Below are 20462 nucleotides of genomic sequence, written 5' to 3'. Positions count from 1 at the left end.
TCAAGTTTGTGAATTTTTGTTCTGTTGGTCGAAAGTTTTTAGCAGACACACAAACATACATACATACACACAAACACACATACATTTTCGCTTTTATATATATAGACTAGCGAGGGGTACCCGGCGTTGCCCGGGTGTTTTTCGGGGTATGTGAAAAAACCCCGAAAATGTGAAAAAAAAACGAAGCCTTCACAACGCGCAGTTGGAAAATAGTAAAGTGTTAAAAAAAACAGGTGCGCGTTTTTGATTGACGTGACGGCGATAGGTATTCAGCAGTTACAATTTTGTGCGGGACAGTTTTGAATGAGGTGAATAAATCGGTTTGTTTGTTTTTAAAAACCCGCTCCCTGTTTATTAGGAGGAGCGAAATGAAAGCTACAGTCTGATATGACGAAGTCGACATTGAACAAACGTTACTTAGCTCTCTTGAGACAACTGGCTTTCGGCCTGTGATTAGAGTCGAGTTTCGCTTTTTTTTATACTGAAAACTGAATGTAACGCGTGCCGATGCGGGAAATGTCGAATAATTAACGTTTGAAAGTCAATAAAATTAAATAGACAGCCGAGCTCCGTGGATAACTCTGAGATATTACAATTTATAGATGATATAAAAAGTTTTAAGAAGTTGTGAACCGAGCAAGCGCTTCTCTGAAAGAAGCCTTTTGTGGACATCGAGGAAAATCGTACATACATACATACATACATACATTTTCGCTTTTATATATATAGACTAGCGAGGGGTACCTGGCGTTGCCCGGGTATTTGCAGGTGTGTGTGAAAAAAAAACAGGTGCCCGTGAAAAAAGAAAAGCCTTGACAACGCGCAGTTGGAAAATAGTAAAGTGTGAAAAAAAAAAACAGGTGCGCGTTTTTGATTGACGTGACGATGATAGATATTCAGCAGTCAGCATTTTGTGCGGGGACAGTTTTTAATGAGGTCAATAAATCGTTTTTTTTGTTTTTAAAAACCCGCCCCCTGTCTGATATGACGAAGTCGACATTGACCCAACGTTCACTGGCTCTGAGCCTGTTATTAGAGTCGAGTTTCGCTTTTTGTTTATACTGAAAACCGAATGTAATGCCGATGCGGGAAATGTCGAATAATTAACGTTTGAAAGTCAATAAAATTAAATAGACAGGCGAGCTCTGTGGTTAAGTGTGAGATATTACAATTTATAGATGATATAAAAAGTTTTAAGAAGTTGTGAAGCGAGCGAGCGCTTCTCTGAAAGAAGCCTTTTGTGGACATCGAGGAAAAGCGTACATACATACATACATTTTCGCTTTTATATATATAGATGGTAGAATTTCAAATTGCACAGTTAGCATGAAGAATTCTTTCAATAGAATAAAACAGTATTGGTGTAGCTCACTTGCTATAAGCATATTTTTATATTACTACTAAGTTCTACTTAAATTAAATATTAAAAGTAAAAACCTCCCTGAAGCAACATTCACAAGCTACATGAATTGGAATAAGTACATAGAAGATACTGCCAAGTCTGCTGCAAGGAAGATGAGCTGCTCTACCAAGCTAGAAATTTTTTCACACGTGCCAATCTATCTATCTCTACAATTCTATAAATGCAACTTTGTGTGTGTGTGTGAGAGAGAGTGAGTGAGTTCCTTATAGACTCCGAAACGGCTGAACAGATTTTCTTTAAAATTTACAGACCTTTAGTGTATAAATCTGGGAGTGATCTTAGTTAAGTTTTGTCTCAGAATACCCCCCGATAATTACCGATAATCGAAACCATTATTTTAATTTATCTATCATTAGCAAAGCCATTTTTTTCATGTTATCGGTTAGCAACAATGATAGAACAACAGGCTGTGAAAATTGTAATGTGGTAAGTTCTTAGCATGTTTGTTTGTTTTTTGCATGACGTGGTCTGTAGGTTCAAACTTCGCACGTAAATTTCTTAATTTTTTTTTCATTAACTGCAAAGAATTTTATAAGTCTTGAAAATTTACAGTTTTTTTTTTTGTTGTTGTTTTTTTTGCATGACATGGTCTGCAGGTTCAAACCGGCACGTAAATTTCTTAATGTCTTTTCTTTGTTAATTGGAAAGAAGTTTATATAAAATAATTTTATAGAAAAAACAGTAGGTTCTCTAGAATGCAATGTAGAATTAGAATAACATATATTTTGGACTAATCTACTGCATGGAGGAATGTGAAGCTTCCTCCCAGGCTATTTCATGGATTTTGATGACAATAAAAATATATGAGTGTGAAATATTTGTTGATCATCATTCAATCCCAGGCAACATCGGGTCATCTTGCTAGTGTATCTATAAAAGTGAGAATGTGTGTGTGTGTGTGAGAACACTTCTCAACCTTCATACTCAACGAATTTTTGATCTCCAGATTTAAAATTTGGTATATAGAGTATTCAGACATGTGGAAAACTTTTTAATGAGATTTTATCTAGAAAAAAGGGTTGCTAAAAAGTCAAAATTTTAAAATTGGTACATGGGGGGGGTATCGGATTTTTATCTGTTTGTCAACTGTTTCACGAATGCGCATGCATGAATCATTCACATGACAGATTACTTATGTTAAGAATAAGTAGATTTAAAAACACTATTTAAAGATTGTGTCAAGCTGGCCTAATAGTTATTGTACTTGACTCACTGTCTTTAAGTTTTGATTTCTATCTCAGCTCGAGTATTTTTTTTTTACTTACAAGAAGTGAAGTATTTAGTAAAAAAACATAATACTTGCATGCACGTGTCAGTTTCTTTTTGTTTTTTTTTTACTTCAAAGGAATTTAACGTTACGTTTAATACCTACAGTATCTCTGTTTATAATCAATAAGAAGCCTGCATTAATGAAAATATAATATTTATGCATATTTTACGACCGGGCAATGCCGGGTGGCCTGCTAGTATCCTACAATTCTATAAAGCCACCATTCACTCATGGAGTATTAATGCCACATGTTAACAACACATTGCTTTTATTTGTTAAGTTATCTAAGACTGCAGTTTGTTTTTGCATTCTTCTGTACAACTTTTGCAGACTGTTCAGAATAATGGGTTTATCACCAGTTACCTACACATCTTTAGCTTGGTTAGGTTGGCTGGAGTAGATCATTGAGCCACAATATTGCAAGGACTGGATGTTCACCATGCATTATCCAAATAAAAAGTGTTTTAAATTTTTTTGCACATATCGATTGTCACAGAGTATCTAATAAGAAATATAAAATCGTTATAATTTTAGACCAATGAAAATTGCCCTTGCTGAGGTGCACATAGTAGATATTGACTGGACAACGTCAGGTAACCTGGTTGATTATTATTGTTAGAAAAATAAAACAATTAGATTTAGCTCGGAATGTTTATTCAGAAATTTAGGCAGAAATTAGATAAACACAGTCGATTTAGGAATATTAAAGTATGGAATTATTAAACAAATTTAAGCTTATGTATGAGATCATCATACAATGGGCTGAGAGAGCAAAATATTGGAAAAATATAAATATCTTGGATTAGAATAATCCCCTGATCATGGTTGAGGGCTTGTTGGATGCGTATTACTGAGGTGATTTCAGTCCTAAAAAATTTTTCAAAATTTTTCGATTTTCGGGGGTCTGGGTCCAAATAACCATATTTGGGCGTACAGGCCCCCCAAACACGTTTTTTGGTATATCTTGGCTTAAAATGATCCCCTGATCATGGTTAAGGGCTTGTTGAAAGCATATTACTAAACTGATTACAGTCCAGAAAATATTAATAAAAAATGTTTGATTTTGTGGGGTCTGGGTCCAAATAACCATATTTGGACCCAGACCCCACATAAGGGCCTGAAAACACATTTTTTGGTATATCTTGGCTTAAAATGATCCCCTGATCATCATTGAAAGCTCGTTGGAAGCATATTACTAAGCTGATTACAGTCCAGAAAATATTCTTTTTAAATTTAAGGTTTTGTGGTGTCTTGATCCAAAAAACCTCACTTGGTATAGACAGCTGAAGCTGCATTATACGCTTTAACTTGGCTTTACATAATCCCCTGATAACCAGGACCAAAACAAAACAGAGGTTGTAGACCAAAAATGATTGAAAAAATGAATGCTTTACTGTGCCGACACATACTTGATTGTTGATCAGTTCATCTTCCTCTCACAGTTAACATAATTTAACTTACTTAACAACAACACAAATTTTTAAGAAACCAAATTTAACAAAGAAGAAACAACTAAGAACAGTTCAACAACAAAGCCTCTCAATCAAAGCATCATCATTGCTCAGTGGCCTGAAGATAGGGTGAGCTTTCTTACAGTATCTTGTTGAGTGACCAAGCTCATTACAATGTTTGCAAAAAGACTGAGCTTTAAAACGGACATGGTTGACTTTCGGATCTGAATCTAACCACAATCGATGAGTGCTTGCGTTGGCCTGAGATGACACTAAGGTAGAAGGATATTGTGTCCAGCTTGCTTTAGGGTTTTCCTAAGCGTAGAGTAGGTAACTCTTCCCAATTGACAATCAGTCATGATGGAGAATGCTGTGTCAACAGAAACTGTGGATGACTGCTCATGTGAAGAAGCTGTAGCAGCTGGCTGTTGCCATATGTTGTCTCCAAATTCCCGAGCTCTCTTGTCCTTGCACTTCTTGAGGAGCGATGCGAGAATTTTCAGAGGGGTTTCGTCATTTTCTGCTGCATACTCCTCAACTTGAATCCATAGTTCCTCAGTCCATGCCTTCAGTTGTCTCTCACCCAACTGATCCAATGACTTCTTGGTTTTTTCATAGGGACTTCTGGTGTGATAATGCTTAGAGGTTGATAATCATCACTGTTGAATACAACATCTGTGGATGAGACATCCCTCTGAGAACTTGACTTACTCTTTTGAGCAACTGTGTACTTGGAATACTGTGACTTCATTTCGATCAACTTTGCATGCAGCAATTCACATGACTGGACTTCAAGCTTCACCATCAACTCTTCTTCAACAGCGTCCCAATTTGGAGGCTTGAAATTGTTAGGTCTGTGTGCTTAGCACATTTTGTAGAAGTCATCCCATGTCAATTTTATTGTTAAATTTGTTGTTGTTTTGTAAAATTAAAAATAAAGCATTAAATATGGGCGATGAATGATAGGTAAACGTGGTAGTTCTTATCACTCATCCTTAATATAATCTGAACATAGTATTTGATTAATAACAGGAAAGGGGTTGATTTTTGGTTAAATTTGACTGCATTTTTGGATTTCTCAGGTTCAAAACCTTTCCCATGTGAAATTTCAGCATCAGATCTCTATTTGATCCCATAATATTCATGAAAGTGTTATCTGGCAGTGGACTCTCTAGAAACAGCTTTATTGGATATCAGAGAATTAGCTTCCAATGAAAATTCCATTTGTTTTTAATTGCCACAAGCCAGATTGCTCAGTATAAGAAGTATATGTCTATATTTTAAGAAAATGTAGCCTAGAGGAAATCTGGCTTGTGGCATTTGGAGATTTTTACCATCTTGTGCTGAATTTTGGCTCAAAAAACGGTAATTTTGGGGAGATTTTTAGCAAAAATCAGCTGAATTTTGATGAAAAAAAGTTTATTTTGATGAAATTGAGGGTATAACAATAAAATATTTGTTTAAATTCAGTAAACTTAAGGATTTTCAGGGTTATTGTGAAAAAATCAGCACTAATGGACATGTTTTCAACATTTTTTAAGCATCCTTAAAAATTTGGTGGTTTAATGCAGTCTTTGTGAAATTGAAAAATTGCTGATTTTCAAGCATTCACCATTTTTCAAGGAATTGAGTGTTTGAGTTAATTTTTTTTTGTTTGTTGAATTGGAATTTTTCTCAACTTTTAGGAAAGCATCAGCTCTAAGTTGTCTAAGAAGATCTCATTTTTGGTGATTTCCATGCCCCAGCCTACTGTGCACCGGTTTTGTGTCCTTAAACATGTGATTGAGGTTTGCTGATGTAATAGTTAAGTCCTTTAATCTGTTCTTGACAGTAGAAAGAGAGCACTTTTTAACAAGATTGCACTGTTGTTGGATTTGGCGAGCCATTTAAAATCTGTTTCTTAGGCTGCGGATCTTGATAGCATTGTCTTCCCTGTTAGAAATATCTCTAGTACAACCAGATTTAGGGGCATCACGAACACTGCTGGTGTTTTGGTGCTTTTGCACAGTCTTTTGTACCATTTTTTCATCACATATCAATCTGCGGACGATTTCTCAATTGGATAAACCAGAAAGGTGGAGATTAATGAGCTCCTGACAATCACTAATAGAAAGTCATGGCATATGGACTAAATGTTACGTTGTATAACCTGGAAACCCAATTACGACTAGAGATGCTTTGTTGCCTGTTGGTGGATATTTTAAACTGATTTAGGGGTGATGATTTAAGCTGGTTTTAAGCGAATTTGTTGCTGCAGACTTTCTTTTTGCCCCCTTAATTTGAAGTTATTTTTTAAATTGACGTGAACACTAGAATACTTCAATTAAAAGCCAAATATGAACAGGTAAAATTATAGAGGAATAAAAGGCGAATCAAATCAATTTTTTTTGGGGGGGGGGGGTTATTTGGTAATTGTGGCCTGGTAGACCAATACAAAACCTACATTAAACTTGTTTTCTAGGGGTTTCGAGTGTGCTGAAAACAAATATCGCACTTAAATTTTCCACAAATAAGTAGTTTTCTAGATATTAAGCAATGTAATTCTTTATGTTATAAGTGGTGGCCATTGTTGTATGCGTTAAATTAATATAGAAAAGTGATCCCCACTTTTTGAAACTATTATTTCTTGAGCCTTTCTTCATGACAGTGACATGAGGCGAATGTGTGTATTTTAGTTTCAACAACAGCCGATAGAGGGCATGTGTCAGCTGAACAGGGGTCGATAACTCGTATCTTTCTAAAAGTTTGTGCAAAGACAATCCCTTGGAAGGAGTTTTTGAACAAATAAGGGAACTCTATCCCTTGTAACTGTGCAAAAACACTATATTCCAAAAATGTTTCAATGAAAATCACTCATTGAAATAAAAAAAACAATATTATTTATTTATTTTTCTTTTTTACAAGGTGGTCACCACTTATCAAGGTCCGGAAACCATTCGGGGATAAGGGTTATTGCATGAACAGTACGTTAATGTTGAGATTTGATAAAGTGTCTACTTATGGGGGTGGTTCATCAGACATTTGTTTATGTTGGACTTGAAAACATCCAAGTTGTAGTCAGGTGGAAAACAGCCAGACGGAACAGAGTTCCATAGGCGTGCACTTCTAAAAACGAAGCTTTGCTCATGGAATCTACGTTTTGGTTTTGGCACAGATAAAGAGTGTAGAAAATCTTTGACAGTGGCTTCAGCTAGACGGGTGTTTTTTGTGAAAGATCGGCGAGGGGGGACCAGGGATTTGAGCTCAGACGAGCACTTGCCATGGAAGTAACGATAAAATAAAGATGGGCTCGCAACGTCTCTCCTGTGGGAGAGAGGTTGCAGGGAAGTGAAAAGGGCATCCCCCACTTAGCCACGAATTCTATTTTGTACTCTGTCAAGGCAGGATAGAGTATTTTTCACAGCTCCTGCCCAGATGTGGCAACAGTACTCCATCCTTGGACGTACTGCTTTTATATAAGTAGAGAATTGCATCAGCAGTGAGATATCTTCTGGGGTGGTAGAAGGATCCTACCATTTTTCCAGTGACCTTGGCAACAAACTTGATGTACGTGTTCCATTTCAGATCAGGAGTAAAGGTCAAGCCCAGAAGCTTATCAAAGCATGGAGCTAAAAAAAAAAATCGGCTGTAGATACTTAAAAACGCTACCTGGTAAGTGAGCCACTTACTAAGTGGGTGATCATTTTACATTAAATTTGGTGCTTATACAGTTTAGTGAAGACATTATAAAATGAAAATATTGAAAAAAAAAAAGTTATATTCTAGGTACTCGTTATAGTCTGAAGTTCTCTGAAAAAAAATTTCACTTACTTTCATCAAATAGTTTTTGTTTTACAACGAAAAAACAATTTGTTATGATACCGAGCAAAAGGTTCGATTTTTAGGAAGAAAAGCTAGTAATAAAGATGGGGATGGAATGTCGGCGCTTTAACTGGAGTTATCTCCCTTTAGCGTGTTAAACAAATTTCGTAATGGCTGACTTCAACGCGCTCCCATAAAAACGTGTTTTTCTGCTGTAAAATAAAAACTACTCGATCAAATTAAATGAATTTTTTTTCGGAGATCTTCAGTCCAAAACAGATACGTACAAAATAACCTTTTTTTTTGAGATTTTCATTTATTTTTTTTAATGTCTTGACTAAACTGTACAAGTACCTTAAATTTGTATGTGAATGATCCCCCAATATAAAGTCTAAAATATTTATTTATTTTGACGATTTTTTTTTCAGGTTGTTTATATGTAACTATAAAAAGAAACAAACAAAAAGCTCACTGATAGTATGGTGAATTAACATAGGATGCAGTGTGTCAATATTTTGAAAACAATAAAATAAATGGGTGCTTGTGCACTTATTGAACCGCGCTATTTTAAAATAGTATTTTCAAGTTAAATTTAAGTTTTACAATATCTTCTTTTTTTTTTTTTTTTTAATTAAATTGTTAGGTGGAAGTACAGATTAGTTACAAAACACCCTCCTCTCTCCATGTTAAAAATGGCTTTCTAAATAATAACGTTATTATTTCATCACGGTTCAATAAGTGCACATCATGACTAACTTCTCAGCTTCTTAAGCAACCTTGTCATTTAAGTTAAATTAAAATAAAGGAAAATACAATTTCACCTGCGTATAGTCGATGCGTGTTAAATTCAAATCCATGTCTTTTAATTAAATTATTTAAAGCTAAAAAAAGTAAATATTACACAAAATTATGAGAAAAAAATATATTCAAGAAAAAGACATTTTGTTGTTGCCAGCGATTGTATACAAAGTATACCGCAGTAAATCACTTGGTTTTAAGAGAAAGCAAAATAAGGAATTGAAAATCTGAAATGCCAGTATTATATTTTAAAAAAAAATGTAGTTAAATAGTCAAAAATGATAAAATCATTATGACAATGATATTAAATAGTGAATACTTATTTACTATAATATAATAGTAAAAATATTTTAGCTTGTAAATTATTTTCAAATAGCATAGAACTTCGTTTCGGTGTTCCAAATTTATAATCAACCTGCGAAAACTGTATTTTAGATTTGATACTTTTTGTTTTAAAATCATATATTTATAATTAAAATGTTTTAATTAATATTTTTAAAAAATTATTTTATTTAAGTAAGTTAAGTAAATAAATAATAATCCGTTATATAAAAATTATGATTATGATATACTGCGAGGCTGACAGTTTCATTTTGGAGCTCACCTTATTTTTAAAAAAGGTATCTCTCCGCATTTTATTGTCTCCAATTTGTAAATATCGTTTTTGTTTTTAATACATGTCTCCCCCCTCCCTTGTAGCGAATTATATGAAACATTTTTACAGTGAATGTACTCAACTTTAAAAGCACTTTATTTATTGCATTATTGGTTTTTGTTTGCATAACAAATCTGTTTTTCTTTTCCTTTTTTTTTTACAAAACTCCGTATAATTATTGCATTCATTCGTTTATCGTACAAGTAAAATGTTATGTTAAAGATTAAATAATTTATTTGTTATGAAGGTAAAAACAAAAGTTTTATATATATTAATAATAACACGAAATATAAACATGCTCTCGTGGGAAAATGAATGAAATAGATCGTGCGTGATTGGGGTTAATTCCTATTTCAATCACCTAAATTATTTAAAGCGAAATGAGTTTAGGCTTAAACAATTTTGATGTTATTTAAGCCATATTTCAGTAAATAAATAATTAATAAAAACATTTAAAAAAAACAGTTATTTATAACAAGCTTCATCGTACATGTAAATTAAAACTAAAAAGGAAAACATACAGCTACCATCTTTAATAAACAAGCGAAGACACAGGAAGAACAGCAACAAATTCGTAACCTGTTCTTTGACTAGAAAATTTTAACTTCAGTTATCGTTATTCCTTAGCTAGTTCATTCACAACTTATATAAAGTTGACAACTATATATTTTAAACATAGTTTTCATCTCGGCGTTTGTTTCACGTGTATAATGAAACTCGTTGTAAATGACTGTGATGTTATTTTACTAAGTACGAATAAGTTTTTTGTTTTTTGTTTTGTTTTTTTAAATTCCATTTTCATCCCAAAAAAGGCACAGTTCAACTTTGATGTAAGGGACTACTATGTAGGGAGTTGAGCAGCAATATGTCTGTTCACATTACACTTGAACTTCTGCGTGTCAGTACGGTTGGGAAAGCAGGAACCCGGAAGAGAGTTCCAAAGTCTCTGGAGAAGAAACTATTAAAGTAGAAGGCTTTCTTACATTTAAGGATCTCTACTGTGTAGGGGTGGGATTTTGCTGTCTGTTGGGTTTGTCGGGGGTATTTATGTCGAGGGGGTACAACGGCTTGTAATTCGTCGGAGCATCAGTCACTCATCAGCCATTAAAATACTTGCACAGGGTGGCTCACTTAAAAGTAGCCCAGAAAATGTAGTAGAGAGGAGAAACATTTTTTTCTTGTTTAAATTATCTGTAGTGTTATAAAAGATGCTGGAATTGCTCCCTGTTGACATATATGCACTTCTGAGCACGTTTAAGAACGTTTGCAGATACTGCCTGTAGATCTTCTCTGGTGATTTTCCTGATAGCGTTGCTAATGTTCTAATGTAATGTAGTTGGTCTAGATTGTGAGGATTATTTGCATAAACGTTTTGTTTTAAAGTCCCCCAAAGATAAAAATCAAATGATGACAAGTCCGGGGAACATGGTGACCATAACACTTTGCTTATTGTTCTCTCTTCCATAAACATGTCATGAACTGGTGTCATGATCTGTGAGACGTGTGGCATGTAGTGCCATCTTGTTGGAAAAAGAATTTCATTTTGTCTTGTGGTGTCAGTTGGTCGTTAAGAGAAAGATTAGAGAGATTGAGCTATTTTTAAGTGGACCATCCTGTAGAACAGGCAGAGGGATGCAACATTTTTATTGATGGGACAGAGGTTGAAGCCTACATGACAATTCAGGACCTATCAGGTTGGCAACTTTGTTTTGAATCCTGTCCAGGAGTGAGAGACTAGTAGCAGATGCACTAGCCCAAATGTAACTACAATACTTCATACATGGCCTTAAAGGGGTGGGGTGGGAGGATATTTTCAGGTGTAAGTAACTTTCTAGCATGGTAGAGAGAGCCCACTTTTCTCGCAGCAGACCTGGCAATGCTCTCAATGTATCTCTTCCAACTCCCGTTTCCTGTGAACGCTTAATCTGAAACCCATTTCGACCTGAAATATTATAAATACAATTTGATTTTTTTTTTTTTTTTTTTTTTTTTTTTTACATTAGGGTCATCACTTATCAAGGCCCGGAGGCCACTCGTGGATAAGGGTTAATGAGTATACAGTAGTCAATGCGACAATGTCGTCGTAATCCTTAGTAGTGGAAATTTGATAAATTGAATTACTTAAGAGGACAACTCATCAAGAACTTGTTTACATTGAACTTGAAGAGGGCCAAATTGTAGTCGGCCGGAAAGCAGGCAAGGGTTTTTTTAAAATGTTGTTAAACGCAGAGCTGTATTTAAGCTAAGATGATCTTTACTAGTTATGCATTGAAGACGGATGCTTTTAGCAAATGAGTTGTGAATTTGTGATATTTATTTCTTTTTTATTAGATGCAAATGTTAAAATTAATTATATTTGTTTCAATTTTTAAATTATTTTTTTTAATTGATTGTCTTACTAAATGTATAATAGTTTTTCTGTCGATTTTAAATGTAGCATAAAAAGACCCGACAATTCCCTGCACCTCGACTGTACTTTTTTCAGCTTTCATCTTAGATGCAGAAATATAACCCCTCAAAATTACAATTTGATCATGATTTTTTTTAGTTGTTTAATCCACATTGGTGCTTTTGGTTGTCCCTCAGACACAATGAATATGACCTTTTGAATTATGAGAAATTATTCTCACTCATTTTAACTCCAAGACCATGGCAAAAAAGACAAAGTACAACAAAGGCTTACCTTAAAATTCAATAAAAATTTTATTAGTTTCTTGTTGCAAAAAAGGAATGCTCGTTTTGCCTCTGAAAAAGAGCTATTAACAACCTTGAAACGTGAATAGTCTTTCATCTTCAACAGGAACTGGATGCTGGTTCATCTGTCTTTGAAGATCAGTGATTACATCCGTTTGAAGGGGTTTATATGATGCCTTCTGATGAAAAGATTCAATTCTCGTTTTGAGACGATATTACAGAAGTTCATAATTAATGTTCATTTAAAGAAAAGTCCTTAATCACAGGTCGACAATTCAGAATGTAGCCTCTGAGAGACCTGTATAATAATAACTTAGCCTAATCATTTAGGCTTAAAATTGAAATCTCAAGGAGACGAAGGTTAGAGGCTCCTAATCCCTCATATGCAGTGAGCGAATTCCATAGATCCTTCTTGTACAGCTGTCTTAGTGGAACTGAAAAAGAACGCATGCAAAAGATCTGCTAAGGCGAATTGCCCTGCAGTAAATACAATTGACCAATTTGATTGGTCTAAAACAAAGACAATGGGAGGCATGATGTAACTGTCAAATTTATGACCGAATTGCATCATTCACTTAATCAATAGTATTTTGGTGAAATCACTATCGTATTGAATTGGTAGCGAGAACATAATTTTGTGTAGGCATTAAAAATATTTTTGTTTTCTTTTTGTTAAATATAATTACATTTTGAATGAAAATTTATTGAGCAAATACACAGTTTTAGTGAGAAATACACTTGAGATATCATTACACCTGGTAATGAAACTACATTTTTGGGCTTATGTCTTGTTGATGTAAAAAGCGAAACGCCATTCCGAAAATGAACCGGAAAATGAAACGAGCACTTTCTTTATTCTACAAAGTGGTATCTCGTTGTGGTTTCCATTTCGTTTCACTTTTTTACCAAAAGACGTAAGCCACAAAAAAAAAATTTAATGCTTACACACAATTATTTTCTTGCTATCAACTCAATACAGTATTTAGTTACATTACCAAAATTTTGCCAATACTCATCACCACAAGGCTATTCTCCACTGGGAGATTTACTACTTAAAGAATTTTGTGGCAGATCGTTCTTAACTTTATTATTAGTGATGGGACGATTCTAATATTTTTCCACGATTCCAATACAATTAACCGATTCTATAGTAAATTCCCGATTATGATATGTTTAAATCTGTAAATATTTAACTATAAGGTTGTAATATTTTTTTTTCAATTACCATGAAAACACATTAAATGTGCAGATATTTTCTCAAACGTAAAAAAAAACACTTGTTGGGGCTGACCTATAGATTTTACTTTTACTGGTAATTTGAAATCAATAAATATTGGTTATTTTATTATTACTACCAACAGTGGAAGATTTTGTTTTAAACAAAATCAAATAAAAATCATTAAAGGAATCGTTTTTGGCATCAGAAAATAGACATAAATTTTTTCCGATAGCCCGAAAAGTTCTGATTCTAATTAATTGTCCCAACACTAATCATTATTTCCTTCACTGACTGTTTTAACTTTTGACAGCCTACATGCAACATGTGTAGGTCACTTAAATACATATATTTTTTGTTTTTAGGAAGGCCTCGTTTTCATTTCTGTTTGTTATAAAATATTATAGGGATTGGTCTTACAGTCCAGCTGAAGAGAAGCTCTTATAGAAATTGCTCTATGTATCATTTACTATTGTTTCCCTTATTTTGTCCTTTAGTTCTCATATTCCATGAGCAATGTTTTTGAAAAAAGAGGAAGAATTGCTGTTTTCTAGGTTGGAATCTATCCATATAATACTTATTGTTAGCTAGTTTTTGAACTTGAAATATTTTTTTTAATCTTTACATCAAGTGACTTCATGCATTGTCTGGAGTGATAAAAAGAATTCAATTATGGAGATGAAATTATAATCGAGAAAAGGTCTTTTTTCAACGTTGAAGAGAATCAGGAATGAACAGAGAATAACGATGGGACAGGATGGCATCATCATCATCATGCAGTCTGTCAATCTTGATGATGACTAGTCAGGGCCTCGGCACAGCTGCCTATGCACAGAGGTCAGACTAGTGGCTCCTAGCTTTCACACCTGCCACCGTTATCCTCACTCCATCGCCACAGGACTTTCCACTTTGGCTTCTAACTCACTTGCGCAGTTTAGGTGTAGTATCTGTTGCACATCAGATAGACACCCTCTGAACCTCCAATGCTCATGTCCTGTCCAATAGAGCGAACCTGTGATGACTGGCAGCAAAGGAGGCTGCAGCTTCTGGCCGAAAGTAATCTCAGTGAGGTAGACAGTTGCTCTATCATGTCTACTGCTATGCCCTTTTCTTCCTGGATGAGTTTCCATAGCTTTTTTTTTTTTTTTTTTTTAAAGGAAGACTGCAAAGCAACAGTAAGATTTGAAGTCCGAGTTCCCATCTCTTAGCCTTTTGCCGTGATAAGGCCCACAAGGCAGTGGTGTTTGATTTTGGGGTTGACACCCCTAAGATGGGATAGACTAAATAATTTAACATTAATAAACATTGGACTTTGGGTCTAACCAGATTGTATGATGTCCAAAATGTCACTGTTATATATATTACCTCAGATAAAACATAGGAAAATAATTTGCATGAGCACGTACTGCATGCACATATCAATATTATTGTAAAAATGGGATTCAAAATGCCAGTCCTTTCGAACAGGCTGAGTGGACAGACAAAACAAAGGTGGTTGGAGAACCTATATCTAGACAGATAAACTTTACCTGTGGCCTTTTGAGGATCTTTTAAGTCTGATTAAAGCCATGGTGTAAATTTGGTAATGGTGTCTAGTTTAGAGTAGGCAAAAGTTTTTGACATCAGAAGATTGAAATTCGACCTTCCCCTATCCCTCGCAAACAAATAATGCTATGCCTAAGACAAACAATTTCTTATTGTAATTTTTTATTATTTTTGTCTAAATAAATTGGTCTTTTGCTTAGGAGCAAAGTGTAATATCTATTTTAATATTAAACTTCATCATTTCTGTCCTTGGTTAATGAAAAAGAGATCATTCTAGATGGAGATAGTTTTTATTTTTGTCCCAATCCAGAGTTCTGTTTTGGAAAACTGAATTTTCTCCACACTAAAAAAAACAGTTCCGTGTTTAACTCTACCCTCGTGGTAGTGATTTCATCTCGATTAAGCCTATGATCGTGTATGGTGGGGGGAAAAATCCAGTGCTGATGCAACTGCAAAAGAAAATATACAAACTTTTTTTGTGATATTGACTTTCTCAAACTTCAACTGGAAAGTGTAATTTATAGATTTTATATTGTGTGTCATCTATATTGAATATTGATCTCTTAAAGTTCTCTTGTGCATCATCAATTTCTGATGTTTTAAAAGGACCGTCAACTCTTAGAAATAATAAAGAATACTCGTCTCAAAAAGATTAAAATGTATTCTCACACATCGCGTTTATGCCACCCCATGAAGATTAAAATCAAGATATAATCCTAATAAACCTTATGTCTAAAATCCTTATTCTAATTTTAATCAAAGTTATTTATATAATTTTGATTCTAGAAAATTTCAAAATTTTAGGCTCCAGCTTAAAAGATCTTCAGAAAAAAATTGAAATTTGGAGAATCTTACTTAATTGGTATTTAATGACTGTGGATCAAATTTAATGAAAATCTGAAATATTTTTATTTTCAAATGGGAGGTGATGCCCATATTATGTCTTTTAAAGAAACTAAAATTTGAAAAATATTTATTTATATCTAAGGTCTAATTCAATTCAAGTGGTGTCCTACTTGGTTCAGGCTTTGACAGCTATAAATCTCCATCTCTCTCCCTCGAGGCATTCATAAATTCATTCACAACTCCTTTCATGCTGTTTTTCTCTAAAGTGTTTGCAGTTGTACAGACAGTAGGTTGCAGTTTCTTTCCGTCTGAACAGTGCTCATACTGGGCAATTGTCCTGACCATTGTACCCAAAGGGATTACTTCCATATTACATCAAGCACCTACTTTCCGTGACCTCACGTTACTCTGATCGGAGGTGGCAGAAGGGGCTGAAGTGGGTACTCGATCTTGCCCAGGGATCTCCCACAGGCTAGTGGAGGGAAGGAGGTACCTAACTTTTCTTTTGATAGTGGTACTGTCCCGTCACCCTATACAGCGCCTAGTATTCCCAAATGGTCACCCATTTTGTATTAGCCAGGCTTATCATTGCTTAACTTTGGTGATCTGGTGAAAACTAGTGTGTCAACATGATTATGCCATATTTAATGTCTAATTGCTACTGTTAAAATTTTATAGAAATCGTCAGTATTTGAATTTTCATGAAAAGCTTCCAACTTGTCTTTGCCTCTTCCCCTTGCATAAAACTAAAACTAAATATAGCTAATAAGTGTATTGGAGGCTGTGTTCTAAATTTCATAATGATCAGTTAATTAGTTTAAGCATAAAAACATGCACATACCCAACTTTGTATAGAGATTGTCAGAAGCACTCTGAATGTTTTGTATTCAAATGAGTTCTGAAAAAAGAAAAGCTACACTTACTGTACGATTTTTTTATCTAATTTGTTTTAATCTTTTTTTTTTTTAACTTGATTTTTCAGACTTTTAAAATTTCAAGATGTCTGACCAACAAGGAGTGAGCTCTTTCCCTCTACCACCAATGCAATACATTAATCTTTACACAGATGATCATATCAAACGTGGTCGAGCACCTCAGCCTCCCCCAATACTTCAGGTAAGCAAAATAATATTTTGAAACTTTATTATTACAAAATTACAAATATTTAGATAAATATGAAAAAGAAATTAGAAAAACAAAAACATCAAAATATAATACAAGAAAAAAGATTCAAAAGAAATATATCTAACCAATGAGCAAAGAATGCATTAATATAAATTGCATCAGTTTATGAAAGAAAAAGGGGTTTTAACTTGCAGTACATCGGTGGGCAGTTCAGAGAGTAATCTAGAGTAGAATCAAAGAGTTCAAAATGTCTGAAAGTTCTTTGTAGGAAAAGAGTGATAAAATGAATTAAAGTTACTGGACAAAATAGATTCCAATAAGTATCGGGTGAGGATGAGTTCTTATTTTATATTAAAACTTGTTCCTAATGGCTTTTCTTTATTGTATCTCGTTTAAGTATCTTTTACAAAATCTTCTCCAGATAAGCCCTCCCACCTTTTTTTTTTTTTTTTTTAAAGGTCATACATATCATCTGACCACCAGTTGGTGAGAAAATGTGTCTGTAGTCTTGAACTGTGAAAACATTGACACTGGTCACGTAACTTTTTTTTTTGTTGCTATTTTGTGTGTGAGTGTGAGTGAGTTGATATTTGATATTGATGACAAGGTAAACCTGAAGAGTTTCTGATGACATCAAAATGAACACTGGTGCCACTATTGAATTCTTTGTGATCTAATATAAATTATAAAATTATTAATTCCATCTACTAACTAACTAACTAATGAATTAATTTTATTCAAACACTTTTCATTACATAAATATATGCAAATAATAGGGGAGAAATAAGTTCAATCCAGCGACTGACACCCTTTCTAACTCAACAATAAACAACATATGCAAATAATAAATAAAATATTTATCAATATTCAAATTTTATTTTTAGCTGCAATATTTTAAGCCTAAAAAATTCTTATTTTTTACTTTACTAGAATATCTTGTTCTTTACTTTTCCAGGTTGAATTTCTTGTCCTTTACTTTTCCAGGTTTAATAAAATCTTAAGAATATTACTTTTCATGCACACATTTTTCCATATAATAATAATATTTCTGGATCTGCTGTTATTACAACCATTGACTATTTATTCAATTTTTAACCCTAATGAAGCTGACTTCTAATAACCAGTTTGTCCACTGTATTTTAACCCAATCAGAAGTCTTTGCCATTGGCAAACAATTTTCAACCAACAATTAATTTGGAGAAGCAATATCAACTCTTTGTAATGCTTTTTGAAATTCTGATCATCTATGAACTTGATATCATGTATGATTTTTCTAATGACTGCAGGCTCTGTTCTTTGACCAAACATATAATACATTGTTACGTTTGACATTCTTTTGAATAAATCATTGTTGTATAGGACACGCCCACCCACCCACACACACACACAACCTACACAAAAAAATTTTTTTTAAATAAATGCCATACTCAGAATTTTTAATAAAATTAACATTCCTTTTTACAATCCAACTGTATTTGGTACAAATAAATTTCAGTCAATGCTGGACTTTTTGAGTCATGAATGTCCATCTTTGTTTCGTCTTACTTTATTTAGATTATTGAGACTATTCATCTTTTTGTTATTCTCACAACGTTTCAGATGATTAGGAGCTAATTTCAAAGCGTTCTTGACCATTAACTCTTCTCTGCCATTATTCTCATAATTATTATTTTATTGATTTGTATGTAATATTTAAATGCAGCATCGATTTATGTATTAAGAGTTTGAATGCAAAATGCAATAAATCCAAACAGTTTAAAGTTCAACCATAAAAAGGATGAATATATCAAATGTGGGCTTCGACTAAGAGATTATTTTGATTGAAAGCAAAGAGAAATTAAGTCAGTATCATATAAGACTTTTTAGCCCATTAAAAGCGGGAAAAAGTTATAGCCCATTGACTTGGAATGAGTGTTTTATGCTAAATTGTTAATTGAATATGGTTAGATTTGAGTTCATTTTTGCATTAAATGCTAATCCTTAACTTTGCATCGAATGGATACCATAATAGTTAGTTTGTTGTACGTTATCATAATAATAATGCATACAAAATTTCAGCCAGATTGGACCAGTAGTTTCCAAAAAAAAAAGTGGAATGGACAGACAAATTAAAAGAACTATAATATGACACGTTCGGTGGAAGAACAACGCAAGTACCACTTGATACTTTTCACAAAAAAGAGGTTAAATGTTTGGAGCATAATGATACTTCTTTGAGCATTTAAAATGGTCTTTAATAATTGTGTAATGGAAGAAATTTATTAACTATTTAAATACAAAGACAATCTTACAATATCATTCTAACATAAAGTACAAATAGGGGTCAGTGCAGTGAATAATATAAAATAGAAAAACAGTTTATATTGAAAATATTGAGATATCTATATATATGCTAAATTAAATTACATAAATATACAAATCAGTGATTTGCAAGTCTGGAAAAATCAAAACAAATAGAACATAATTAGGTAGAGAATTTAAAGAAAATCTATGGTCTTAAGTATCCACATTTCAACAGACATATCAAATATTCAAACACTTATTTTCACATAAATACTTTGAATTCAGAAATAATTTTTTGTGATTAGATTCTTCTTGATATTTTACGTGTTTTACGACAAAAATTGAAACTTTTAGTGCTTACATCGTTCTTTCACCGAACGTGTCATATAAAACATGATTTTGGGTGTGGTTGAAAATTTTTGTAGTGATAGCTTTCTAATTTTGAAAACGGTGTTTATCACGTTTTACAGTCGGACTCTTCATACATTCATGATCTTTACTAATGCCATTGAATATGATTTTTTTTTTATCTGCAGGATAATTACATGATGTTTGGTGTGGCGTTCAGTGCTGATGATGCAATTATTCGACCCCTGGAAACGCAAGGATTTAGAAGACTCTACCCACAAAATTATGATCACAAACGAGAACTGAAAAAATTAAATCATTCTATTTTAATCAATTTCCTGGACTTGCTCGACATTCTTATCAGAGCTCCTGATTCGCCCAAACGGACAGAGAAATTAGATGATCTCAATCTGCTTTTCATTCATATGCATCACTTGATCAACGAATTCCGACCACACCAAGCGCGCGAAACCCTACGTATGATGATGGAATATCAGAAACGTCAGCGGTTAGAAATTGCCGATAAGTTCCAGAAACATCTTGATGGCGTTAAGGAACTTATTCAGAAGTCACTTCAAGCTTTACCTGATGCCGACGCTATGGAATGTAAAGCAATGACATCAAGTGAAATTTTACAGGCAAAAGATAAATCGGAAATAAAATCTGTGGAAGCTGAACCGTGTGATGGACTCGATAAGCTCATGTGTGAGATTGTTGATAATCTCAGTTGAACCGTTTATAGGTATTTTGGGTAGTACCAAAGTTTATTTTATTACCAATAAAACATAATCAAAAACTATTTTGATGTCTGTTAATTTATATACAACTACTAGAAAAAAGATGTGACCCATTGTGTCACCCACTGAGCTCGGGTTAAATTGTTTGAACCAGAAAAAGCTAAATATTAAAAAAAAAAATTAAAAAACAAAATCCCAAATTAAACCCTTTCTGCTTGATATTTTTCTCTCTTTTCACGTATAGGTTAAATATTATTACTGCCAGTGGTG

General features: G+C 33.6%; 2 protein-coding genes across 6 annotated transcripts in view; one reads left to right on the top strand and one right to left on the bottom strand.

Annotated features, from left to right (window-relative positions):
• Positions 1-12291, bottom strand: part of LOC145254802 (BBSome complex member BBS7-like) — an 86491-nt gene extending 74200 nt beyond the window's left edge. For 2 of the 4 annotated variants that reach the window (XM_080113614.1, XM_080113622.1), the window contains exon 1: positions 8767-8919. In XM_080113614.1, coding sequence (XP_079969740.1) covers positions 8767-8802 — 36 coding nt within the window. In that variant the 5' untranslated portion in view covers positions 8803-8919. Of the gene's footprint in view, positions 1-8766; positions 8920-12081 lie in introns of those variants that run through there. The other 2 variants (XM_080113604.1, XM_080113594.1) reach the window with 2 other exon arrangements.
• Positions 9280-20254, top strand: LOC145254819 (mediator of RNA polymerase II transcription subunit 7-like). Of its 2 annotated transcripts, none has more exons than XM_080113650.1 (3): positions 9280-9363; positions 16682-16815; positions 19644-20254. In XM_080113650.1, exons 2-3 carry the CDS (start codon positions 16699-16701, stop codon positions 20184-20186), a joined length of 660 nt encoding a protein of 219 aa, XP_079969776.1. In that variant the 5' UTR covers positions 9280-9363; positions 16682-16698; the 3' UTR covers positions 20187-20254. The 2 variants fall into 2 exon arrangements, with proteins under 2 accessions (XP_079969776.1, XP_079969784.1); XM_080113658.1 differs by having other exon boundaries at positions 9337-9394.
• Positions 20255-20462: the final 208 nt, after the last annotated feature.

Source organism: Euprymna scolopes, chromosome 3 (assembly GCF_053919585.1).
Source record: "Euprymna scolopes isolate OS-2025 chromosome 3, ASM5391958v1, whole genome shotgun sequence".
Lineage (NCBI taxonomy): Eukaryota > Metazoa > Mollusca > Cephalopoda > Sepiida > Sepiolidae > Euprymna > Euprymna scolopes.
The sequence above is the reverse complement of the archived record's forward strand: the minus strand, read 5'-3'. Positions and strand labels throughout refer to the sequence as shown.

What these genes read in the sequence shown, in the direction of transcription:
- LOC145254819 (XM_080113650.1), top strand. Translation starts at nt 16,699, where the DNA reads ATGTCTGACCAACAAGGAGTGAGCTCTTTCCCTCTACCACCAATGCAA. An exon ending in AGCCTCCCCCAATACTTCAG is followed by an intron (nt 16,816 to 19,643) that starts GTAAGCAAAATA and finishes TTTTATCTGCAG; the next exon opens with GATAATTACATGATGTTTGG.